The sequence below is a fragment of the Marmota monax genome, unplaced genomic scaffold (assembly GCF_021218885.2).
Source record: "Marmota monax isolate L192 unplaced genomic scaffold, Marmota_monax_Labrador192_F-V1.1 WCK01_AAM20220418_F8-fsc00341, whole genome shotgun sequence".
Lineage (NCBI taxonomy): Eukaryota > Metazoa > Chordata > Mammalia > Rodentia > Sciuridae > Marmota > Marmota monax.
The window spans coordinates 365038-383192 of NW_026694916.1; the positions used below are offsets into that span (position 1 = coordinate 365038).

General features: G+C 47.2%; 1 protein-coding gene across 1 annotated transcript; it reads right to left on the bottom strand.

Moving 5' to 3' along the window:
- Positions 1-11655: 11655 nt before the first annotated feature.
- On the bottom strand, positions 11656-18155 carry Serpine1 (serpin family E member 1). Its single transcript, XM_046427089.2, has 9 exons — positions 18012-18155; positions 16898-17169; positions 16064-16297; positions 15452-15646; positions 14188-14386; positions 12999-13099; positions 12801-12887; positions 12154-12237; positions 11656-11852 (listed from the first exon to the last, which is right to left on the bottom strand). The coding sequence occupies exons 2-9, from the start codon at positions 17166-17168 to the stop codon at positions 11815-11817; spliced, it is 1209 nt and encodes a 402-aa protein (XP_046283045.1). The 5' UTR covers position 17169; positions 18012-18155; the 3' UTR covers positions 11656-11814.

Genomic DNA, 18155 nt, shown 5'->3' on the forward strand with positions numbered 1-18155 from the left:
CAGGGTCTCGCTGAATTGCTTAGGGTCTCGCTAAGTTGCTGAGGCTGGCTTTGAACTCATGATCCGCCTGCCTCTACCTCTCGAGCTGCTGGGATTATAGGCATGTGCCTCCGTGCCTGGCCAATGTTATTATTTTTTGAATAGCCTTTGAAGAACTTTTTGGTAAAATCTTATGTCTTCATTTTTCTTGTTCTTTGTTAACAGCAATTGTTACTAATAAAGTGGGTATAAGAGCATACTGTAATAAAATTGCTACTTTTGCACTTTAGAGCAGTTATTAAAAAAATACAGGTTACTTGAACACAAGGCAGTACTGTCACAGTCTACCTGATAATTGAGGCCATTACTACATTGTTGGTGAATGATGAATATAGAGAATCTGTGCACTAGAAGTAACTAGAGGTCAGATGTTCTGGTGACAAGAGGGAAGGCCTAGTTCACCTGGTGTGGAAGCTTGTCTCTAACCCCTACTAAAACGTATGGCCTCAAGGGAGTCATTGAACCCTCTATCTTCTTGTTTTGAAAACTAAGAAAGTGGTGGGAAATCTTGGAAGGTGATTTTGAGGATAAAGATAAGATATAGAAAATATTTGCCACATTGTAAATACTTGATAATAGTAGCTATTATTTCCCCCTCTCAACTTGTTTCATTTTTTATTCCTTTCTTTTTCATTTCCCTTCCTCCTCTGTCTATCCCTTATTGCTTGCTAGTGGCCTAATCTAAGGCAGGTGATATATACCAAGGAGATCTTGGTGATGGCCCAGAGAGTTGACTGAATGATCCTGGCATTACTTATTAGGTAAAGCATAAGATCAATAAAGCAAGTTGTTAGAATCAGAAAGGGTGAATCATGAAGGAGTTAAAATAAGGAAAAGGACAGAAGGCAAAACAAATGAACAGAAGTGTGTCCCTGAGAGAGAGAAGGTGGCTACATATAGGGAGCGAGGTGAAGAGGCAGCACCTTCCCACATTGGGAAACGCTAGCGACGTCAGCTCCATACTCCTTGGATAGCTGACACTTTCTAGAGTTCCTCGTCTCAGTGGGACATGCCTAATTGCAGAAAAGATAAGATTAATGAGGGAACTGTTAGAAGATTTTGCTCATGTGGAATAACAGAATTCAAGTGGCTGAGGCGAGTTAGAAAATGGTGGACTGAGTTTCTTCATTGTTAGTGAACCTATGAGTTAATAGAGCTGGTGCGCGGAGATGAGTTGACTTGCTGCAGTGGGCAGATGGGTGCAGAGTCATTATGGTGTCTGAGCTGGTGAATCACTTGGTGAAAGCAGTGTTAAGGACATTAATCACATAGTAATGTGTGGGACAATTTGAAAGGACAAAATGGAAGGCTAGAAGATCATTGAAGAGGCCGTTTTGGGAACCTAGGTGCAAGGATGAAACGGAGAGGGGCAAATCAAGAGAGATGCCTGTGATGGGCCCACCAGCATCCAAGTGGGGAAGCAGGGAGAGGACTCTGGGATGAGCCTGGAGGCTTGGTGACTCCCTCAGAATACCTGGAAGAGGTGAGATTCTCCTGCATAGCTTGGGAGGGTGTTTGTACTGTCACTCTCCAAACCACACTGACAGCTCCCCTTGCCGTCCCTCATGTGGCTGTAGAATGGTTCCTGCAGCTTTTGGAAGGATGGCTCAGCTGGTTTCAGAAGCCCAGCATCCTTTGAGCCTAGGATCTGCATTTTCCCCTCTTTTGATGCCCTTTGAACCCACTTTGGGTCCATTCTTTAAGTCATTACCTGAGTCAATATGTGCTACTCTAATAAAATGCCTCCAACTGAGTGGTTTATAAAGAACAGCAATTTATTTCTCAAAATTCTGGGGGCTGGAAAGTCCAAGATCAGCTAGTTTGATGTATAAGAGTTGCTCTCTGTTTTTCAAGATGGTGGCTTCTTCCTGTGTCCTCACATGTTGAACGAAACCAAAGGGGCTATGTGGAGGGCAGGCTGTGCTCTGCTCTGAGTCACTTCATGAAGTGTGGAAAAGCAGTTTCAGGCTGTGCCTAAACCTGAATTGCTCCATGTTGTAAAGCAATCGTTTTACAAAAGGTAGTTTGCCATAAGCGTCTTCATTTTCAGTGCCCAAGCAGAATGACTGTGCACCTTGTTTGTACAAGTAATGACACCATCTGCCTGGCACAACCATAAGGCACAAACTGACGAATGAATTAACCATGCTAATAAGAGTAACCACCTGTGGACTGATGGAATTAATTGGAAGCACACGGATGTGCAGGTGTATCAAATTCATCTCAGAAAAACCAGACCACTGAATGATGCAGCCCACGCACCAGAGGCCGGTAAAAGGAAGGGCACTCTCAGACTGGACATGGTGGCACCCTGACCCCATCACCTGGTCACTGGTTTTGAGCTTTGCCCAGGAAAATTGCCATAGTGATGAACTTCTGATTTCCTGTCCCGTTGGGCTTCAGCAGAACATGGTTCCTTCTGCCTGTGATGACCCTGTATGGCCCACTCCAAGCTGACATCTCAAGCTGATATTCTAGAACTGCCATCCATCTGGACCTTGGCCTAGAATAAGTTCTTGCATGTTGAACAAGCTCTTGGTTGGTTCCTAATCTTATTTGATCACCTACAGGGACCCTGCGTTAGAATCTGCCCTCTGCCTTCCCTCTCAGTTCTGAATCCCTGTGGCTGTCTTAACCCTTTTTTAGTCTTTCTGTGACACACACTTGAGTATAAAACTATTAGAAATTAAGATTGGAACTTGCATTTGCCCAACTTTTGATACCAGATAACCCATGAATATTCAGTAAACTGCCACTTATGAAAATGGGAGAGCACATGAATTTACTGTCATTTGTTGAATTCTGACATTGTGGAAAGACACAGACATGCTTGGTCTATGTTAGTGACAGCATGCTCCCAACAGGCTAAATAAATAAATTTAAATAAGAGGATGGAATCCCTCAAGCTCTTTTATAAGGACACCTAATCCTCTGCATGAGGATTGCTCAGTCACCTCCCAGAGGCCACCTGCTTAATACTGTTGCATTGGGGATTAAGTCTCAACTTGAACTTGAAAGCAGACTGACTCCATTATTCAAACCATCTTGGGCGCAATGGTGGTGTGATTAGCAATTCCGGAGGATGAGGCAGGAGCATGGCAAGTTCGAGGCCATCCTGGGCAACTTAGTGAGAGTGTGTCTCAAAATAGAAATACGCCCGTAAAGAAAAAGGTTTGGGTATGTAGCTTAGTGGTAGACCACCCCTGGATTCAATCTCCCAATACTGCAAAACAAAAATAAATAAATAAAAATTTAAGACGATGGAATCCCTCAAGCTCTCTCTCTCTCTTTTTTTAATTTTTATTTTTTTTAGTTTTAGGTGGACACAATATATTTTGTTTCTATGTGGTGCTGAGAATTGAACCCAGTGCCTCACGCATGCTAGGCGAGTGTGCTACCACTTGAGCCAAATCCCCAGCCCCTCAAGCTCTCTTATAGGGACACCTAATCCTATGCAAAACATAACAGCAATAGTTCATAATTCCCTGATGATGTCGTTTGCAGTTTCTCTTTAAACTCTTTTTAGTGATAATTCATACGGAACCTTACATGCTCTTACCCTCAGTCCTGAACATATGTATACTTTCTGTGGTAGTTTTGTCATTCTTTTTTGTCTCCTAGACTCTAGACCCCCTTCTTGCAGTTTGGTACTACCCCATCTTGAGTCTCCAGAGACATAGACCAACCATCCCACTATAGCATTCGAAATTTCCAGATATGCTGTTTTGTAACCTCTTTTGTGGGCACAGCATGGCCGTGTCTGGTGGCCTCTTCCCAACTGTGTACCTACCTGGACTTTGGTCTAGGAGTGGATGAGGGGATGGAGGGTAGGTTAGACTCTGTGAAGGGGCAGAGGGTAAAGTTTCTGGGATGGCAGTGCAGTCTTGTTGGGGACTGCCCTGGGTCTAGTGAGGGGATGGGTGTGTTGTGGGGGGCTCAGCTGAGATTTGGGGTTTTGTTTCTAGTATGAGACTTGGAGACTTGGGTCCCTGGAAGTTCCCTAAGCTCCCTAATCTCCTTTTGAGCTTCAGTTAGGGTTGGTTTATATCCGGGCTTGGTGGTGCACACCTGTAATTGTAATCCCAGTGACTCGGGAGGCTGGGGTAGGAGGATCACAAGTTCAAAGCCAGTATCAGCAACTAAGCGAGGCCCTAAGCAACTTAGCAAGACCCTATCTCAAAAAAATAAAAAAGGGCTGGGAATGTGGCTCACTGGTTAAACGTCCCTGGGTTTAATCTCTAATACCAACAAAAAAAAGAAAAAAAAAAAAGAGTCTGTTTCTGTTGCACCCGAGAACTGACTGGCAAACTTCCTTATCAGGCCGTGTCATCCACTGACCTCCTCTGTGAGTAGCCTCATCTCTTCAGCTCAACTGCAAGCTCCTGTGGGATGGTATCATACACATCCTTAATTTCTTCCCATCACCGGGCACAGTTTGTTAGTTGGCTTCAGCTGTGGTCTGTATAGATTTTTGCTGTGGTTTGAGGGTACCCCCAACGTTCATGTGCTGGCACCCTAATTCCTCACTGTGTTGGGAGGTGGCACCTTGAAGAGGTGATCAGGTCGTTCAAGGGGATCGATGGCTTTCTCATTCTATCTAGAGAGGCTTGTCAGAAACCAAGTTCACCTTCCTGCTTCCTTGCTTCTGCCCTTTGGTTTTCCTCCATGAGTCAGAGCAGCCCAAGGCCCTCACCAGAAGCCACACAGATGCCAGAGCCATGCTTCTGGACGTCCCAGCTGCCAGAACTGTGAGTTCAAATAAACCTCTATTCAGTATAAATTACCCAGTCTTAGGTATTTCATGGTAGCAACAGAGAATGGACTAAGTCATCAAATATAAATATTTAAATCTTACTTCTTACCCCAAATAGTCTAAATTCTAATTTCTTATTTAACACTGTACATTTTATATCTGCTGTTTCTGCTGTATGATAGATGGCCTTCTCCAGCTGTTCCAGTACAGAGCAGACACGGCTCAGTCACCTGCTGTTTAGACTGATACGCATCCCCATGTAAAGGTCCTGCTGTCACCTCAAACTTCCCTTGCTGCAAACAAGTTGCTACCTCCTTCCACCTTCCTGTGAAGCCACCCCATCTTTTGATTTCCTATGTGACTACTGTCACTGACTAACTCTACACTCAAAAGTTATAAGCCTGGAACGCAAAGGTTAATAAGAAAGGACACATGACAGAGACAGGGAACACAGACTGGGTTATCAGAGGAGAGAGAGAGCAGCAGGAGCTAATCCAGCAACTCGGGACTTCATCCTCACCTGTGTCTTTGGAACCTGTTTTTTGCCATGATTTTTCCTTTGTGATTTTGCTGACACTGTCTTCTAGAATATTCTACTCCCCTGACCCAAATCGATCATATTCAGCCTTTAAGGTTTCAATCAAACGTCTGCCCTCTGATGGACTTATGTTCTAGTCTGGACTAGAGGGATTGTATCTAGAATGTTCCTTTGATCAATCTTTCAATGGCATGCATTGTTTTTCAGCTTTCTGGTGTCTCTTCTCCTTGGGAACCTGATGTTAAGAAGCATCACTTATTCTTTTTCTCATTGCTTCTTAGTACCTAATGTGAAGTTTGGCTTTCAAATAAATTTTTGTTCCATTGGATGGAGTTCAGACTTGGCAAGATTTTGGTTGAAGCCACAGCTGCTGTTTTGGAGAAGAATTTTCCATTAGAGTCAAAGCGACATCTGGTGGCTGGGGGACAAAAGGCCATGTTTAGGAAGCTGGTGTTGTGGCTGATGCGGTAGCATGTGTAAGTGCACAAGGTCCTGGTGACTGGCATGCTAGGGCAGCACTCTCTGAGTCCTTCTTTGTTTCCAGGGAGACTTGTTGCTGCTGATAGATGCCACAGAGAGAAGCAATCCAATGCCACGACAAGCACAGAGATGCTCACTACCTGGGGCTGTTAAGTAATAATGATAGTAATGGCAGGAGCTAGGCACAGTGGCATCTGTAGTCCCAGTTGCTCAGAAACCTGAGGCAAAAGGATCTCTTGAACCCAGTAGTTGGAGGCAAGCCTAGGCAACATAGCAAGAGCCTGTCTCAAAAAAATATAATAATAATAGTAATAGTAGTAGTAGTAGTAGTAGTAGTAGCAGCAGCAAGTTTCTTAACCTCTCTGTGTCTTAGGTCTCCTCATCTCTACATAGAAGTTTGCCACTATTATTACAACAAAACTTACTTCAGGAGCCATTTCAAAACAGGGTTTGGAAAACAGGTAGTATCTCCTGGATCAATTTTATTCTGATAGAATATTTTTACATCAAGGGACTTCTGACATTCATGTCCATTGCCCTCCATGGTCAGGTTCATCATCTCCCTGGGTGAGATTAATAAGAAATCTGCAGAAATGGTGGCTGGAGGCAGGTCTTGTTAGTTTTTCATCCGTAAAGAAATAGAGAAAGGAAGAAAAACTTTGAACAGCCAAGGAAGGGGGCCAGGGCAAAGTCAAATAGGGTGTCAGGCCTCGCGCTGTGACACCGCGTGCTCTTCTTTATCCTCGCAGTATCAGAGAAGCTGAGCACGCTGTTAAATGGGGCAGTTCCCAGTGCAAACTTCCCCTGTTGATAAGGGGGCCTTTTGAAGAATTCTTGTCTCTTGAACCTTCTCAGCATGTATGGATGGTTTTTGAACTGTATACTACAGAATTAGAGCTAACTTGTCCTGGTTTTTGAAGCATTTTGTGCAAAAAGATTTTCTTAGAATTCTAAGAAAATATGTTACAAATGGGTTCCTCTTCGGTCCCCAGCCCAAGCCCTGGAATTGGTCATATTTTCAGGTTATAAAGAGGTCAAAGGATATACCTGGGTTTCAGTGTCCCTGAGTTCTTAGACTGTCACCTTCGGGACCCTAGCTACCCCTATGAGCTCAAAGTAGGATCTGTGAAGAGAGGAAGGCAGGAAGAGGGATACTTGCTACCAGCTGAAATTATGGTCAGAAATCCCAAGTGGAACTATCTTGTGAATCGGATGGGGCCAGTGTTTGTGTCTCTGGGTTAAGCTAGCCCAAAGTAGGCCCAGTGCCTCTAGGCTCTTTGATTCTCTGGTCCATAACTGTATTTTCTCCCTAGAAAGCTTGCCAGTTACACGTGAGGACAGCACAGGAAAGATGTAGACTTGTGAGATTCAAAGACAGCCTCTCTGATTCTTCAGAAAACTTGGAATGGAACCATCCGTTGCCCCAGTTATTCTACTCCTTGACATATACCCAAAGGACTTATAATCATACAATAGTGAAACAGCCACATCAATGTTTATAGCAGCTCAATTCACAATTGCTAAGCTATGGAACCAACCAAGGTGCCCTTTAACAGATGAATGGATTAAAAAATGTGGTATATATACACAATGGAATATTGCTCAGCCATAAAGAAGAGTGAAATTATGGACTTTGCCAGTAAATAGATGGAATTGGAGACTGTCACGCTAAGTGAAATAAGCCAATCCCCCAAAAACCAAAGGCTAAATGTTCTCTCTGATTTGAGGATGCTAACACACAATAAATGGCAGGGGAAAGAAGAATAGAAATTCAGTGGATTAGACAAAAGAGAATGAAGGAAAGGGAGGGGGATGGGAATAGGAAAGACAGTAGAATGAATCAGCCATCAGTTTCCGATGTTCATATATGAATACACAACCAGTGCATTCATCATGTACAACCCCAAGAATTAATTAGAATAAGTTATACTCCATCTATGTATAATATGTCAAAATACATTCTAGTGTCATGTATATAAAAATAAAAAATAAAAATAAATAAATGACAGCCTTCTCTCTAAAGTGGGGAGAACTTTCATGAGCCACCCATCTTGTCTCTTGCCTTGGTTTCCTCTGGCTTTCTAGGGGAGAAGACCCTTCCTTTCAAGCTTGGTTAGACTTTGGGGACCCTCTCACTACATTAGTCTCATGGGAAAAGAAAAAGGTGAATTGAAAGGGAGGAACCCATAAGGAAGGTGTGCCCACCAACCAGATAGCCTTAGAACATCTGAGCACACCACACTGGAGGTTCCCAAGAATGCCCCCACTGGCCCTTCAGAGGGGTGGGGCCAGGCAGAGGCCTTTGGTACTGTTGAAATGATTGAGGAGTCAATGATTGAGTACCTTGCCAGGTTTACTCTCAAACACATCATGATCAGAATTTGCCTCAAGGAAGCCCAACAGCATTTAAGAGAGACAGGAAAAAAAAGATAACGTGAGGGTTCTTTTTGTTCACAGAATAAAATCTCTCTTTATTCACAGCAGTAGGTTTATGTGGGAGTCGTGAAGTCTTATTCAAGCTTGAGAAAAGGTAACACTCTCATCGGGCAAAATGGCCACTTTTGATTGTTTTGCATCATTTGAGAATGTTTGTATCACCAGAATCACACAATTTTAGGAATGGAAATTTCCTAAAGGAGACAGTCACATCATGAGAAGTCACTCTGCAGATACACGAGTCCCTGGTAAACGTGACAGGGTGTCTCCCACAGCACTATTGGTAACAACACCACCAGTGACAAAACCAGGCAACAGCCACCCTTGGCGGATCAGGACATCTATGGTGCATCTACATAGGCAGCTGGCAGAGCGAACCCGGGAGAGGCCTCTAGCAGCGATCATCAGGTGATGAAGCCGTGTATCTGTGTGTACCATGATTTTATTTGAGTGAAAGAAACGAATTTTTAATATGCTTCTAAATGCTTAGCAAAGCTCTAAAAGAATACCCCAAACTGGGGGACTCTTACATTTCTACTTCTATCTTTTAAACCGTTTGTATATCTTCCTATAAGCATGTTGGGTTTTTGTTTTTGTAATTTGAAAAAGTCACTTAATCTGCACCTTGATCACTGACACATCTACATCAAACAGTCATCTGGCTGTCCTTGAATCCTGCCAGGGACAGAGAACTCACTACCTCTTAACCACAAGACAGTGCTTTGACGCAGAACGCATAGGTGCTTAGTTCCTATTTAGAAATGAGTTGGGCATCCAGAGGGCTGGACCTATCAATCCTATCTTTAGAGTTCTGGAGTTGGGTGTCACACAATGTTGATAGTCAATGTTTTTTGTTGTTCTTTTTTTTTAGTTAAAAAAATAGTTTTGAATATGTGAACAGAAACTATTTGGGGGAAGTGTGTCCTCTGCCAAGAGGCTTCCAACTACGAGGGGGGCTGGGAGCGTATCTCAGTGGTAGAGCCCCTTCTTAACATGCAGTGAGGCCCTGGGTTCCTGGGTTCCATCTCCAACATTGAAACACACACACACGCACACACACACACACAACCCTGGAGGAAAAGAATAAGAGACTCTTGGGAAGATGTTTTAAGGAGGTTATTAAGAATATGCTAACAAAAGAGCTTTGTTTTCAAAGAACCTGATTTCTAGATGCAGCTGTGGAGTAGGAAGCATCATCGCCTGGGAGTAGAGCTTTGGTTCTTAGCAGGAAGGCTGTCTAGAGAGTGTCGGATCCAGGGTGGTGTGGCTGGATTGATTCAAGGGCAATCGTAGGCAAAAGAAGGATGACTTGATCTGGGCTGGAGAGATGAGGAGCAGGGGCAGGTGGCTGGGGAGGCTTTGGTGGTGGAAGGAAATACACTTGAGAACCTGCAGGGATGGGGCTATCAGGCCCGCCTGGACTGGTGGGAAATGTCTAAGGAACCTTTCACTTTTCTTTCTCTTGATGCTGGGGTTTGAACCATGGGCTTCTACCACTGAGCTACACCACCAGCCCAAGACTTTTAGCAATTTTGTGAATATGCTAGGGATTGAACTCCGGCCTTGTAAGTGCTAAGCATGTGCTTGTCACTGACTACCCCAGTCCCTTCTTTCCTTTTTGAGGATGGTTCCCAGGGGAGAATCAATATCTCTCTCTCTCTCTCTCTCTCTCTCTCTCTCTCTCTCTCTCTCTCTCTCTCTCTGTCTCACACACACACACACACACACACACACACACACACACACACTTTTGGAGTCTTGCCTTGCTGCAGACCTGGGTGACCCATCTTGGAGACCCACCCACAGCAGGTCAACAAGCCTGTGCCTGTAATATGTATCTCACCCAGATCCCTGCCACCTGAGAAGTCTGCCAGCCAGCAGGGTCCCAGTTCCTTGCACCATGCGAAACATAGAAGCTAAGAGCAGGGACTTTCTTGGCATATTCCTTGTACTTATTTTATTTTTTAAATAATTTTTTTTCTCATTTATATATCAAAAGTGAAAAAGCATATAAGTCAACACAACTTCGAGAACATTCAGCCCCACATTTGGGGACTCCTGTGGTGACCATGTGTGGCTGTCACTGTCCAGTGCATAATGAATTCAGAAACAAACAAACAAACAAAAAACAGTGAATGAGGCTATTTCGGGAGAGAGGGTGTCAGGGTGACTCAGCTTCCATGAGATGACACTCGTTTTGCATCCACGCGCAGTTCTGCAGTAAGCGGGTCTTGGTGCAGTACCCCAGCTGGTCGGTTTTCAAAAAGATGAATTAAGTGGGGTGGTTGAGTCCGAGCTAGCTGTCTCCTCCATCCGCCCCCCCTCACGTGTCCACTGCTCACACACAGCAGCCGGAAATGACACATTGAAGTGAGTCACCACTGCGGCTGTGAGTCACCCTGTAATTGGGGAAAGTTCTGTCCTGGTAGGTCATTCAGCCCCTTGCATTTCTGCTCCTAAATATATTGTAAAAATCTGAAACCATCCTGTCCTCCCTCAGGCCTCTCTCACCCACCCCATCCTTTTGGTGTCTAATGAGGGCTGCAATTGGACCACCTTGGCAGGGGCCCTAAATCCATCAGGTGGAAAGAGAGGTGCTGTGGGGTCAAGCAGCCACAAGGTGGCAGTGTGCGCACCACCTCGCTTGAGCCCATGGGGGGATGAGGGTGGAGTGCCAGGCTCTGAGGTGCATGACACAGCCCACGAAGAAACATTCTGAGCAAGTTTAAATAACACTTTCCCCTTAACAGCCCTCACCCTCTCTAACACGCACACAGGGCAAGGCTGAGATAAATACTCAAACACACCCCTGGCCTCCCCCTCCCCACCAGAAGATCTGGGGTGGGGGGCCAGGCACACATCTGACCTTTCTTCCTCAATTCCTACAAAAATAAAGTTTATGGGAAGCAAAAATCTGCTTCTATAAGTAAACAAGTCACCTACACTCCAAAATAATATATGCGGGATGCTTCTGGGGCGGGCGGGGGCGGGGAGGCTGGGCACGGGGTGGGCATTGGATCCGCCCATCTGCAGCCAGAGTGGACTTTGAGATGAAAGAGCGTTTCTTCCATGGCCTTCTCTGGCCTGTCGCCAGCCTCGGCAGGGGTGGCAGACAGCGCAAGAGTGACAGCAGCGTGACTGGAACACAAATGGTCTCTAGCAAGCACACAGAAGCTCCTGCAGGCCCTGTGGTTCCATTCTGCCAGGGCCTCCACGGGAAGCAGGTCCAAAGGCCGAGCGGGCAGGGAGATAGATGGGCACGGGCAGCTGTGCCCGCCATTCCTTCCGCGGGTTTTCAGGTCTGGCTTGGAGATCTTTGTGCTCAGGGGTCTCTCCCGGGCTGGGCTCTCTAGCTGGGCAGTTACCCTGCAAGATCCTCCCACCTCCGAAAGAGGCCAAGGTCATAGAGTCGACTGGAAAGAATTTACCATTGGGGAAAAAGAGACAAATGCCTTCTCTCTCCCCAGAAAGAGTCATCACAACAAAAATTCCTTTCTCCAGAGTTTGCTTCTTCCCTTCACGACACATCTCCAGTTTTGGTCCCTGATGAGAGCTTCTTTTCCTCTGGTTAGGGCTCCATCACTTGGCCCATGAAAAGCACTGCCCCTGAGGGGGAAGAACAGAAAGTGGAAGTTGAGAACAGGAAGCCTGAAATTTACAGATCAACTGAGACCTGAGCAGGTGGGTGAGTGTCTGGGGTCACAGGTGCTTAGATGACTGAGTTAGGACTGCATGGTCTACCCTGGAGCACCATCTCCACCAAGGGGGGGAGTGGAACCAAGTTCTATATTCTTTGCCCAGAGTCCTTGGTGGGAGGCGGTGGAGGGGCATCTACCTCTGCATGGGCTGGTGTACCCCAGGCAAGGATGTTGGGAGGATAGGGTATACTGTGGGGTTCCGTGCTCACCTGTGGGGTTGTGTCGAACCACAAAGAGGAAGGGCCGGTCCATGACAATCTCCTCAGGTGCCATGCGGGCTGAGACCAGGATGGCTAGGAGAGAAGGGACAATGTCTTAGGACAGAGGGACCTCTGTACCAGTGCCTGGATGGATCCCGGGGATTCTGGTGTCACCAGTCTTCCATCTGACAGCAGCATGGGGAGGTGACTTTGCCTCTCTGAATATGGGTCTTGGGGGTTGGGGGATGTCTTCTCTGGTTTCCTCCAGAGGTTGGGTTGACACCTCTCAGGTGTTCTCTCAAACACTTTTAGGGCTTTTAGGGCTTACTGATCAGCAAGCTCCTTACATTTAGGTCACACTGTGAGACCAACCTGGGCTTTCATTTGGAGGACTTTTCCACATTCAGGGGCCTTAGGAGTCCCAGGGAAAGTGGGCCCCTTTCCAGGTTGAGAAACATGTGGGGGAGTGGCATGACAGGACCACTGTCCCCGGCACAGGAAGTGTGCTCTGGGCAAAGAGGCCCATGTGGAACTGGGCAGGGGGGTCCATTTGGGATCTAGGACTAGTTATCCTGCAGGGTGAGTGAGGCACTGGCTGGTGGCCCCTCCTAGTACCCTTGGGCTGAGACTGGTGGAGCCTCTCCTGCCAGACTCACCTGTGGAGGAGGATGCTACTGTGCCACTCTCGTTCACCTCGATCTTGACTTTTTGCAACGCTTGTGATACGTAGAGAAGCTCTTGGACTGAAACAGAGAGGAATACAGGGTGGATCAGCCACTGGTCTCAGAGCAGCTCCTTTGTCCTCTATAGGGGCCCATGACCCATGGGGATTAGGAAGCAGGAAAACCTCTCACCTGAAAGACTCGTGAAGTCCGCCTGGACGGGGCTAAACATGTCGGTCATCCCCAAGTTCTCCAGGGGCTTCCTGAGGTCAACTTCAGTTTCCAGGGAGAACCTGCAGGCGGCAGGGAGAGGGGAGACAGCTCAAGCCCTGCTTCCTGTTACTGGCAGCATCTGCCTCTCCCTGTCCCCCATCAGGTGCAACGGGGGCAGAGCAACAGGATAGGAAGTCATGGGAACATGGAAGAGGACTGTTTTTTTTTTTTCAAATCTGTTTGCAAAGCCTCTCTCTTTGCTGGAGGTTTCTAATATTAATGAACATTCTTCTTCAATCTCCTCACCCCCTTGAATCTGTGACTAATTACTTTCCTCAAATAAGGCAGTATTTTAAGCATAATTTTATGCAATCTGACTAGGGGGCCAAGGGAGAGTTCTCCTGCCAGGATGTTTGAATAAAAATCTGGTCTGTAGATTGTGTTTCAGAGAGCTAACCCTGAAGAGGACTCAAGCAGTGAGGTTTGGGGGCACTCTGCTTCCCACCAGGGCACAACTAATCACCTCGATTTTTTTGTGTGTGGTGTGTGAGAGAAACAGAACCAGCTACCCAGCTAAATTCTCCTCTTTCCCCAAGGCTGTCATTTTAGCATCTGGAAGTTGGGAATAAGCCTGTAGGAGTGTCCCGGCAATTCTGGAATTACCCAGCCTCAGCCATCTCCACCCGCCTTGCTTTGTAGAAGGATTGAGAAAATCTGCTCTCCTGAAACTCCAGCCAGAAGCCATAGCTCAGGCTGCCCCATCTTGAAATGATTCCTTTTGTTCCACTGTTAGGATGTTGATTCAAGGAGGTGGGGGTGGGAGTACTGGTCCTTCCTGCTCTTGTGCATGTAAACCCATTCAGCATCTCTCCCCCACATCGTTTTTCCAGCTCTCCCTTTAGCTGGCTGTCACTGGGTATTTCTGGGGGTGGTCAGTATGGGGGCATAGTCTGGAAATTTCCCTCCAGAGGAGACAAACAGAGGGATGATTCAAGGGATCATAATGGAGCCCAGGCCAGAGCACTTCCCTCCAGCCTCCCACACATGCCCCCTCTTGGCAGGCATTAGAGATATGGGAAACTCAATACGGGGGCAGTAATTTCAGGGAACTGGGAGACAGGGAAGATCAAGACATTGGCAAGCATGGCGAGAGCCTAGAATAGCTTACTTGGGCAGAACCAGGAGGCGGGGCAGCCTGGTCATGTTGCCTTTCCACTGGCTGATGAGCTCGGCATCCAGAATATTGGTGAGGGCAGAGAGGGGCACATCTTTCTCATAGGGAGCTGCGATGAACATGCTGAGGGTCTCCCCATGGTAGGGCAATTCCAAGATGTCATAGTAGTGGCCATCAGGGGTGGTGAACTCAGCTATGAAGATAACCAAGATGGCGGGTTAGAAATGGCTCCAGCCTTTATTAAAATATCCCAGCCCTGGGTTTTCAGCTATTTCTCCTGTCTTCTCTACTCTTTCTGGAAGCCAAGCACCATTCCAGTTTGTTTGTTTGGTATTAGAATCTCTCTACCACTGAGCCACATCCCTGGTCCTTTTTTGCTTTTTTAAATTTTAAGACAGGGTCTCACTAAATTGCCTGGGCTGAATTGCTGGGATTATAGGTATGCCCCGCCATGCTCAGCTTCCATTTCCACTTTTGAGGCTTCCCTTCCCACTGTCCCCATTCAATGTTTGTTTATTTGTTGTCCCCCTGGCCACTGATGCTGGGGCATTGAATCCAGGGCCTCACACAGGTTTGGTGAGTGCTCTACCACCGAGCTACATCCCAGTCCACAGTCCATGTTTTGAGTGGCATTTGTTTGTTTTTGCAGCACTGGGGAGGGAACCCAGGGTCTCCTGCACACTAGGCCACCACTCTCGGGCCCTTGGTATAGAGCCCCAGCCCCTATTCAATGGTTTGATTTGCATTTCCCTACTCTTCTGCCAATTCAATGTAATCTGGTTTCTCTCCTTTTTGACCTTCTTGACCTTCTTTGGCCTCCTTCCAACACCCAGTCACTATTTCATTCCAATCCTCATCCTTTTAATCCCAAGTCCCATGTAGCCCTCCTCCCAGCAGGATTTTCCTCATCCTTTTAATCCCAAGTCCCATGTAGCCCTCCTCCCAGCAGGATTTATCAGCCCTATATAATCATGCCACACACCCTGAAGTGAAGAGATGGGGTCAGGTGGTTGATCAGATGTGGGCCTGAGGGAATTTCTAGATTTTGGCTTCATCCGCATGAGAAAAAAAACTCCTTTCTTCTGCTCTCATTATCCAAGTGGGAATATTTGTCAAAATTGGGGTGAATACTAAGGTTAAACAGAAATGCTCCCTATGATCCTTCTCCCCAAGAAGGCGACATTTTGGATGTTCTCTAGGAGACCTTGGGGAAGAGGGGCCCTCGTTGTGAGATTGAGAAGGGGGGTCTTGTACTTACTGTAGTTAAACTTGTTGGTCTGAGACATCATGGGCACGAAGACAGTGCTGCCATCAGACTTGTGGAAGAGGCGGCGGTGGGTGGCCAACTCTGGGAAGGGCGTCTTCCACTGGCCATTGAAGTAGAGGGCGTTCACCAGCACCAGGCGTGTCAGCTGGTCCACAGCCTCTTTGCCAAGTAAGTCACTGATCATACCTGTGGACAGCCAATTGTCAAAGGGATGTCCATTGAGGGGACTCAGTTAGAGGGTGAGGTGGAATGGGGTGAGTGGATCATCCTAACTGCTTCCAATTTGTTCCATCTTCCTGAGTCCCAGGAAGTCTTTTCTCACCACGCTTTCCTGATGCTAGGATCCTGTTCAGGATCAGGGTTGGAAACTTGACCCTGTCCATTGCCCCGATACTAACATCTGGTCATTGTGTGTACCAATGTTACTGCTGCTCTTACTAAATCTCATACTTTAGAGGGATGCCTTTGGTGTTGGTTCTTGAGAAAGTCTAATTAAGGAAAATATTAGCTACTGCACTCTGTTCTAAAGCACCTGTGTCTCCAGGGAAGAGCGTGCTGAGGGGAGGCCCCTGGTGTCATGGCTCCCTTTCCCTGCCTGCTCACCTTTCGTGTGTCTCTTCACCCAGTCATTGATGATGAATCTGGCTCTGTCCACCTCTGAGAAGTCCACCTGCTTGACTGTGCTCCGGAACAGCCTGAAGAAGTGGGGCATGAAGCCCTGGACCAGCTTCACATCGCGCTGGACAAAGATGGCGTCTGTGCTGCTGATCTCGTCCTTGTTCCATGGTCCTATGAGCTCCTTGTACAGCTGACGGAGGGCCAGGGCCATGCCCTTCTCTGTGCCGAGGCAAGGACAGGGCATGTTACATTCATGCTGGGCCAAGGACTCCCAGATGGCCAGCCTTCCTCAGGAAGGCCAGACCCTACTTGGATGCACATGGTTCTTCTGCCCCCTCAGAGGTCTCTGGAGGGAGATTTCATTCCAAACCCTAATCTTGACATCTCCCTTCTTTTCTTATAAGTCTTAGGACATACCCCTTTCTTTGGTTTAGAATATTTTTCTCTTTTCTTAAGTTACAAACCCTAATTTTTATAATAATGTTTATGCCAAATATTTCAGATGATTCTGTTTAATACTGACATAGCCCTGTGTAGTGGGCCTTTTTAGTATCCTCATTCTGTAGAGGAGGAATTCATGGTTTAGAGGAGTTAAGGAGCCACAGTTAATAAGGGTCAGTTCCACTGGTCTGTACACCCTGGGCAAGTCAAGGGCCCAGTGGTATAAGGTATGTGGGAAGAAGACGGGGCAGTCCCTCTATTGCACAAGGGTGGACCTGGCTGGGCTGGAGCCAGCCTGTCCCCAGTTTCTGCTAGATTCAGCCCCTACTCTATGAAGCCCACCTGACTCCCCACCTCCCGCTCTGTCCTGTCTCTCACCATTAATGTTGAATCCCATCGCTGCTTGAATCTGCTTCTGGGTCTCTCCTCCAGTGGTTGCCTGCAGCATGGCCAGCACTGAGGCCACCCCGTAGGGCGAGAAGACCACATTGCGGTCCTTGGAGGCCCGGGCCACCTGCTGAAACACCTTCACTCCGAAGTCTGTGGCCAGATGGGTGGCCTGGTACTCATGCCGGTGCAGGGTGGACCCTTCAACAAAGAGGAGGGCCAGGCCCAGAGCCAGGCAGGCAAAGACTGGAGACAGCTGCATCCTAGAGCAAATGGAAGAAGGTCACATGAGGGAATGTTCTAGAGGATGGCTGAATGGACAGCCGTGGGCCAGCCTCCTCTTTCTTGTTGCCACCTGGGGATAGATGAACAGGGCAGCTTCTGATTCATTAAAGGATCACAAACAGTGCTGAGCCTGTCAAACTTGGCCTCCATCTGATTCTTTTCACTGGTCAGCCCCAGGGAGTCTTAAGCAATTTTTTTTTTTTTTGTATCGGGGACTGACGCTTAACTGATGAGCCACATTCCCAGCCCTTTATCTATATATTTTAAATTTAGAGTCAGGGTCTCGCTGAGTTACTTAGGGTCTTAATAAATTGCTGAGACTGGACTTGAACTCACAATCCTCCTGCCTCAGCCTCTCAAGCCACCGGGATTACAGGCGTGCACCAGTGCCCCCGGCTTAATCCCATTTTTTACCTGTGAGAATCTTGCAAAATACCCAGCGTGTCTCCCAACCCCTCCAAGGGGCTGAAAGGCTAAATTACAATGACATCTTTGAACTGTGCAACGTTTTCCAATTCTCTTATCACATGTCCCCAACTACAGCTTCATTCGAGTTAGCAGCATGAAAACCCCCTCTCCTGAGGTGGGGAAGCAGCAAGCACCTTGCAGGAGAGGGACAGAGTAAGGTCCTTGTTTCTGGGTGACAGGGTTGTTGGTGGGGCCTGACTACCCTCAGCACTCTCCTGCTGCCAAGCCAAGGTGCCAAGGCAGGATTGGCTCAGAGCTACAGGGGTCTGGGGAAAGAATACAGAGGAAAAGTGGGGATTGTGGACGGAGGAAGCCCCCGGGTGAGAGGTGAGGGAATTTGCTTTTCTCCTACCTGAAGTTCTCAGAGGAGCCTTGTGACTGGCCGTTTGTCCTGCAGGAGCTGCAGCTGTCTAGTGGCTGCTGGAGGAGGGGGTGTGGCCTTCCTTCTTGACAGCGCTCTTGGCCTTGCAACCAGCCACAGCTGTGCTCCTCCTGG

Excerpts from the sequence above, each read along its gene's own strand:
- Serpine1 (XM_046427089.2), bottom strand. The coding sequence starts at position 17,168 with ATGCAGCTGTCTCCAGTCTTTGCCTGCCTGGCTCTGGGCCTGGCCCTC. Across the intron at positions 14,387-15,451 it reads GACCAACAAGTTTAACTACA|CTGAGTTCACCACCCCTGAT; the intron begins GTAAGTACAAGA and ends TTATCTTCATAG. Across the intron at positions 13,100-14,187 it reads CGCCTCCTGGTTCTGCCCAA|GTTCTCCCTGGAAACTGAAG; the intron begins GTAAGCTATTCT and ends TGCCGCCTGCAG.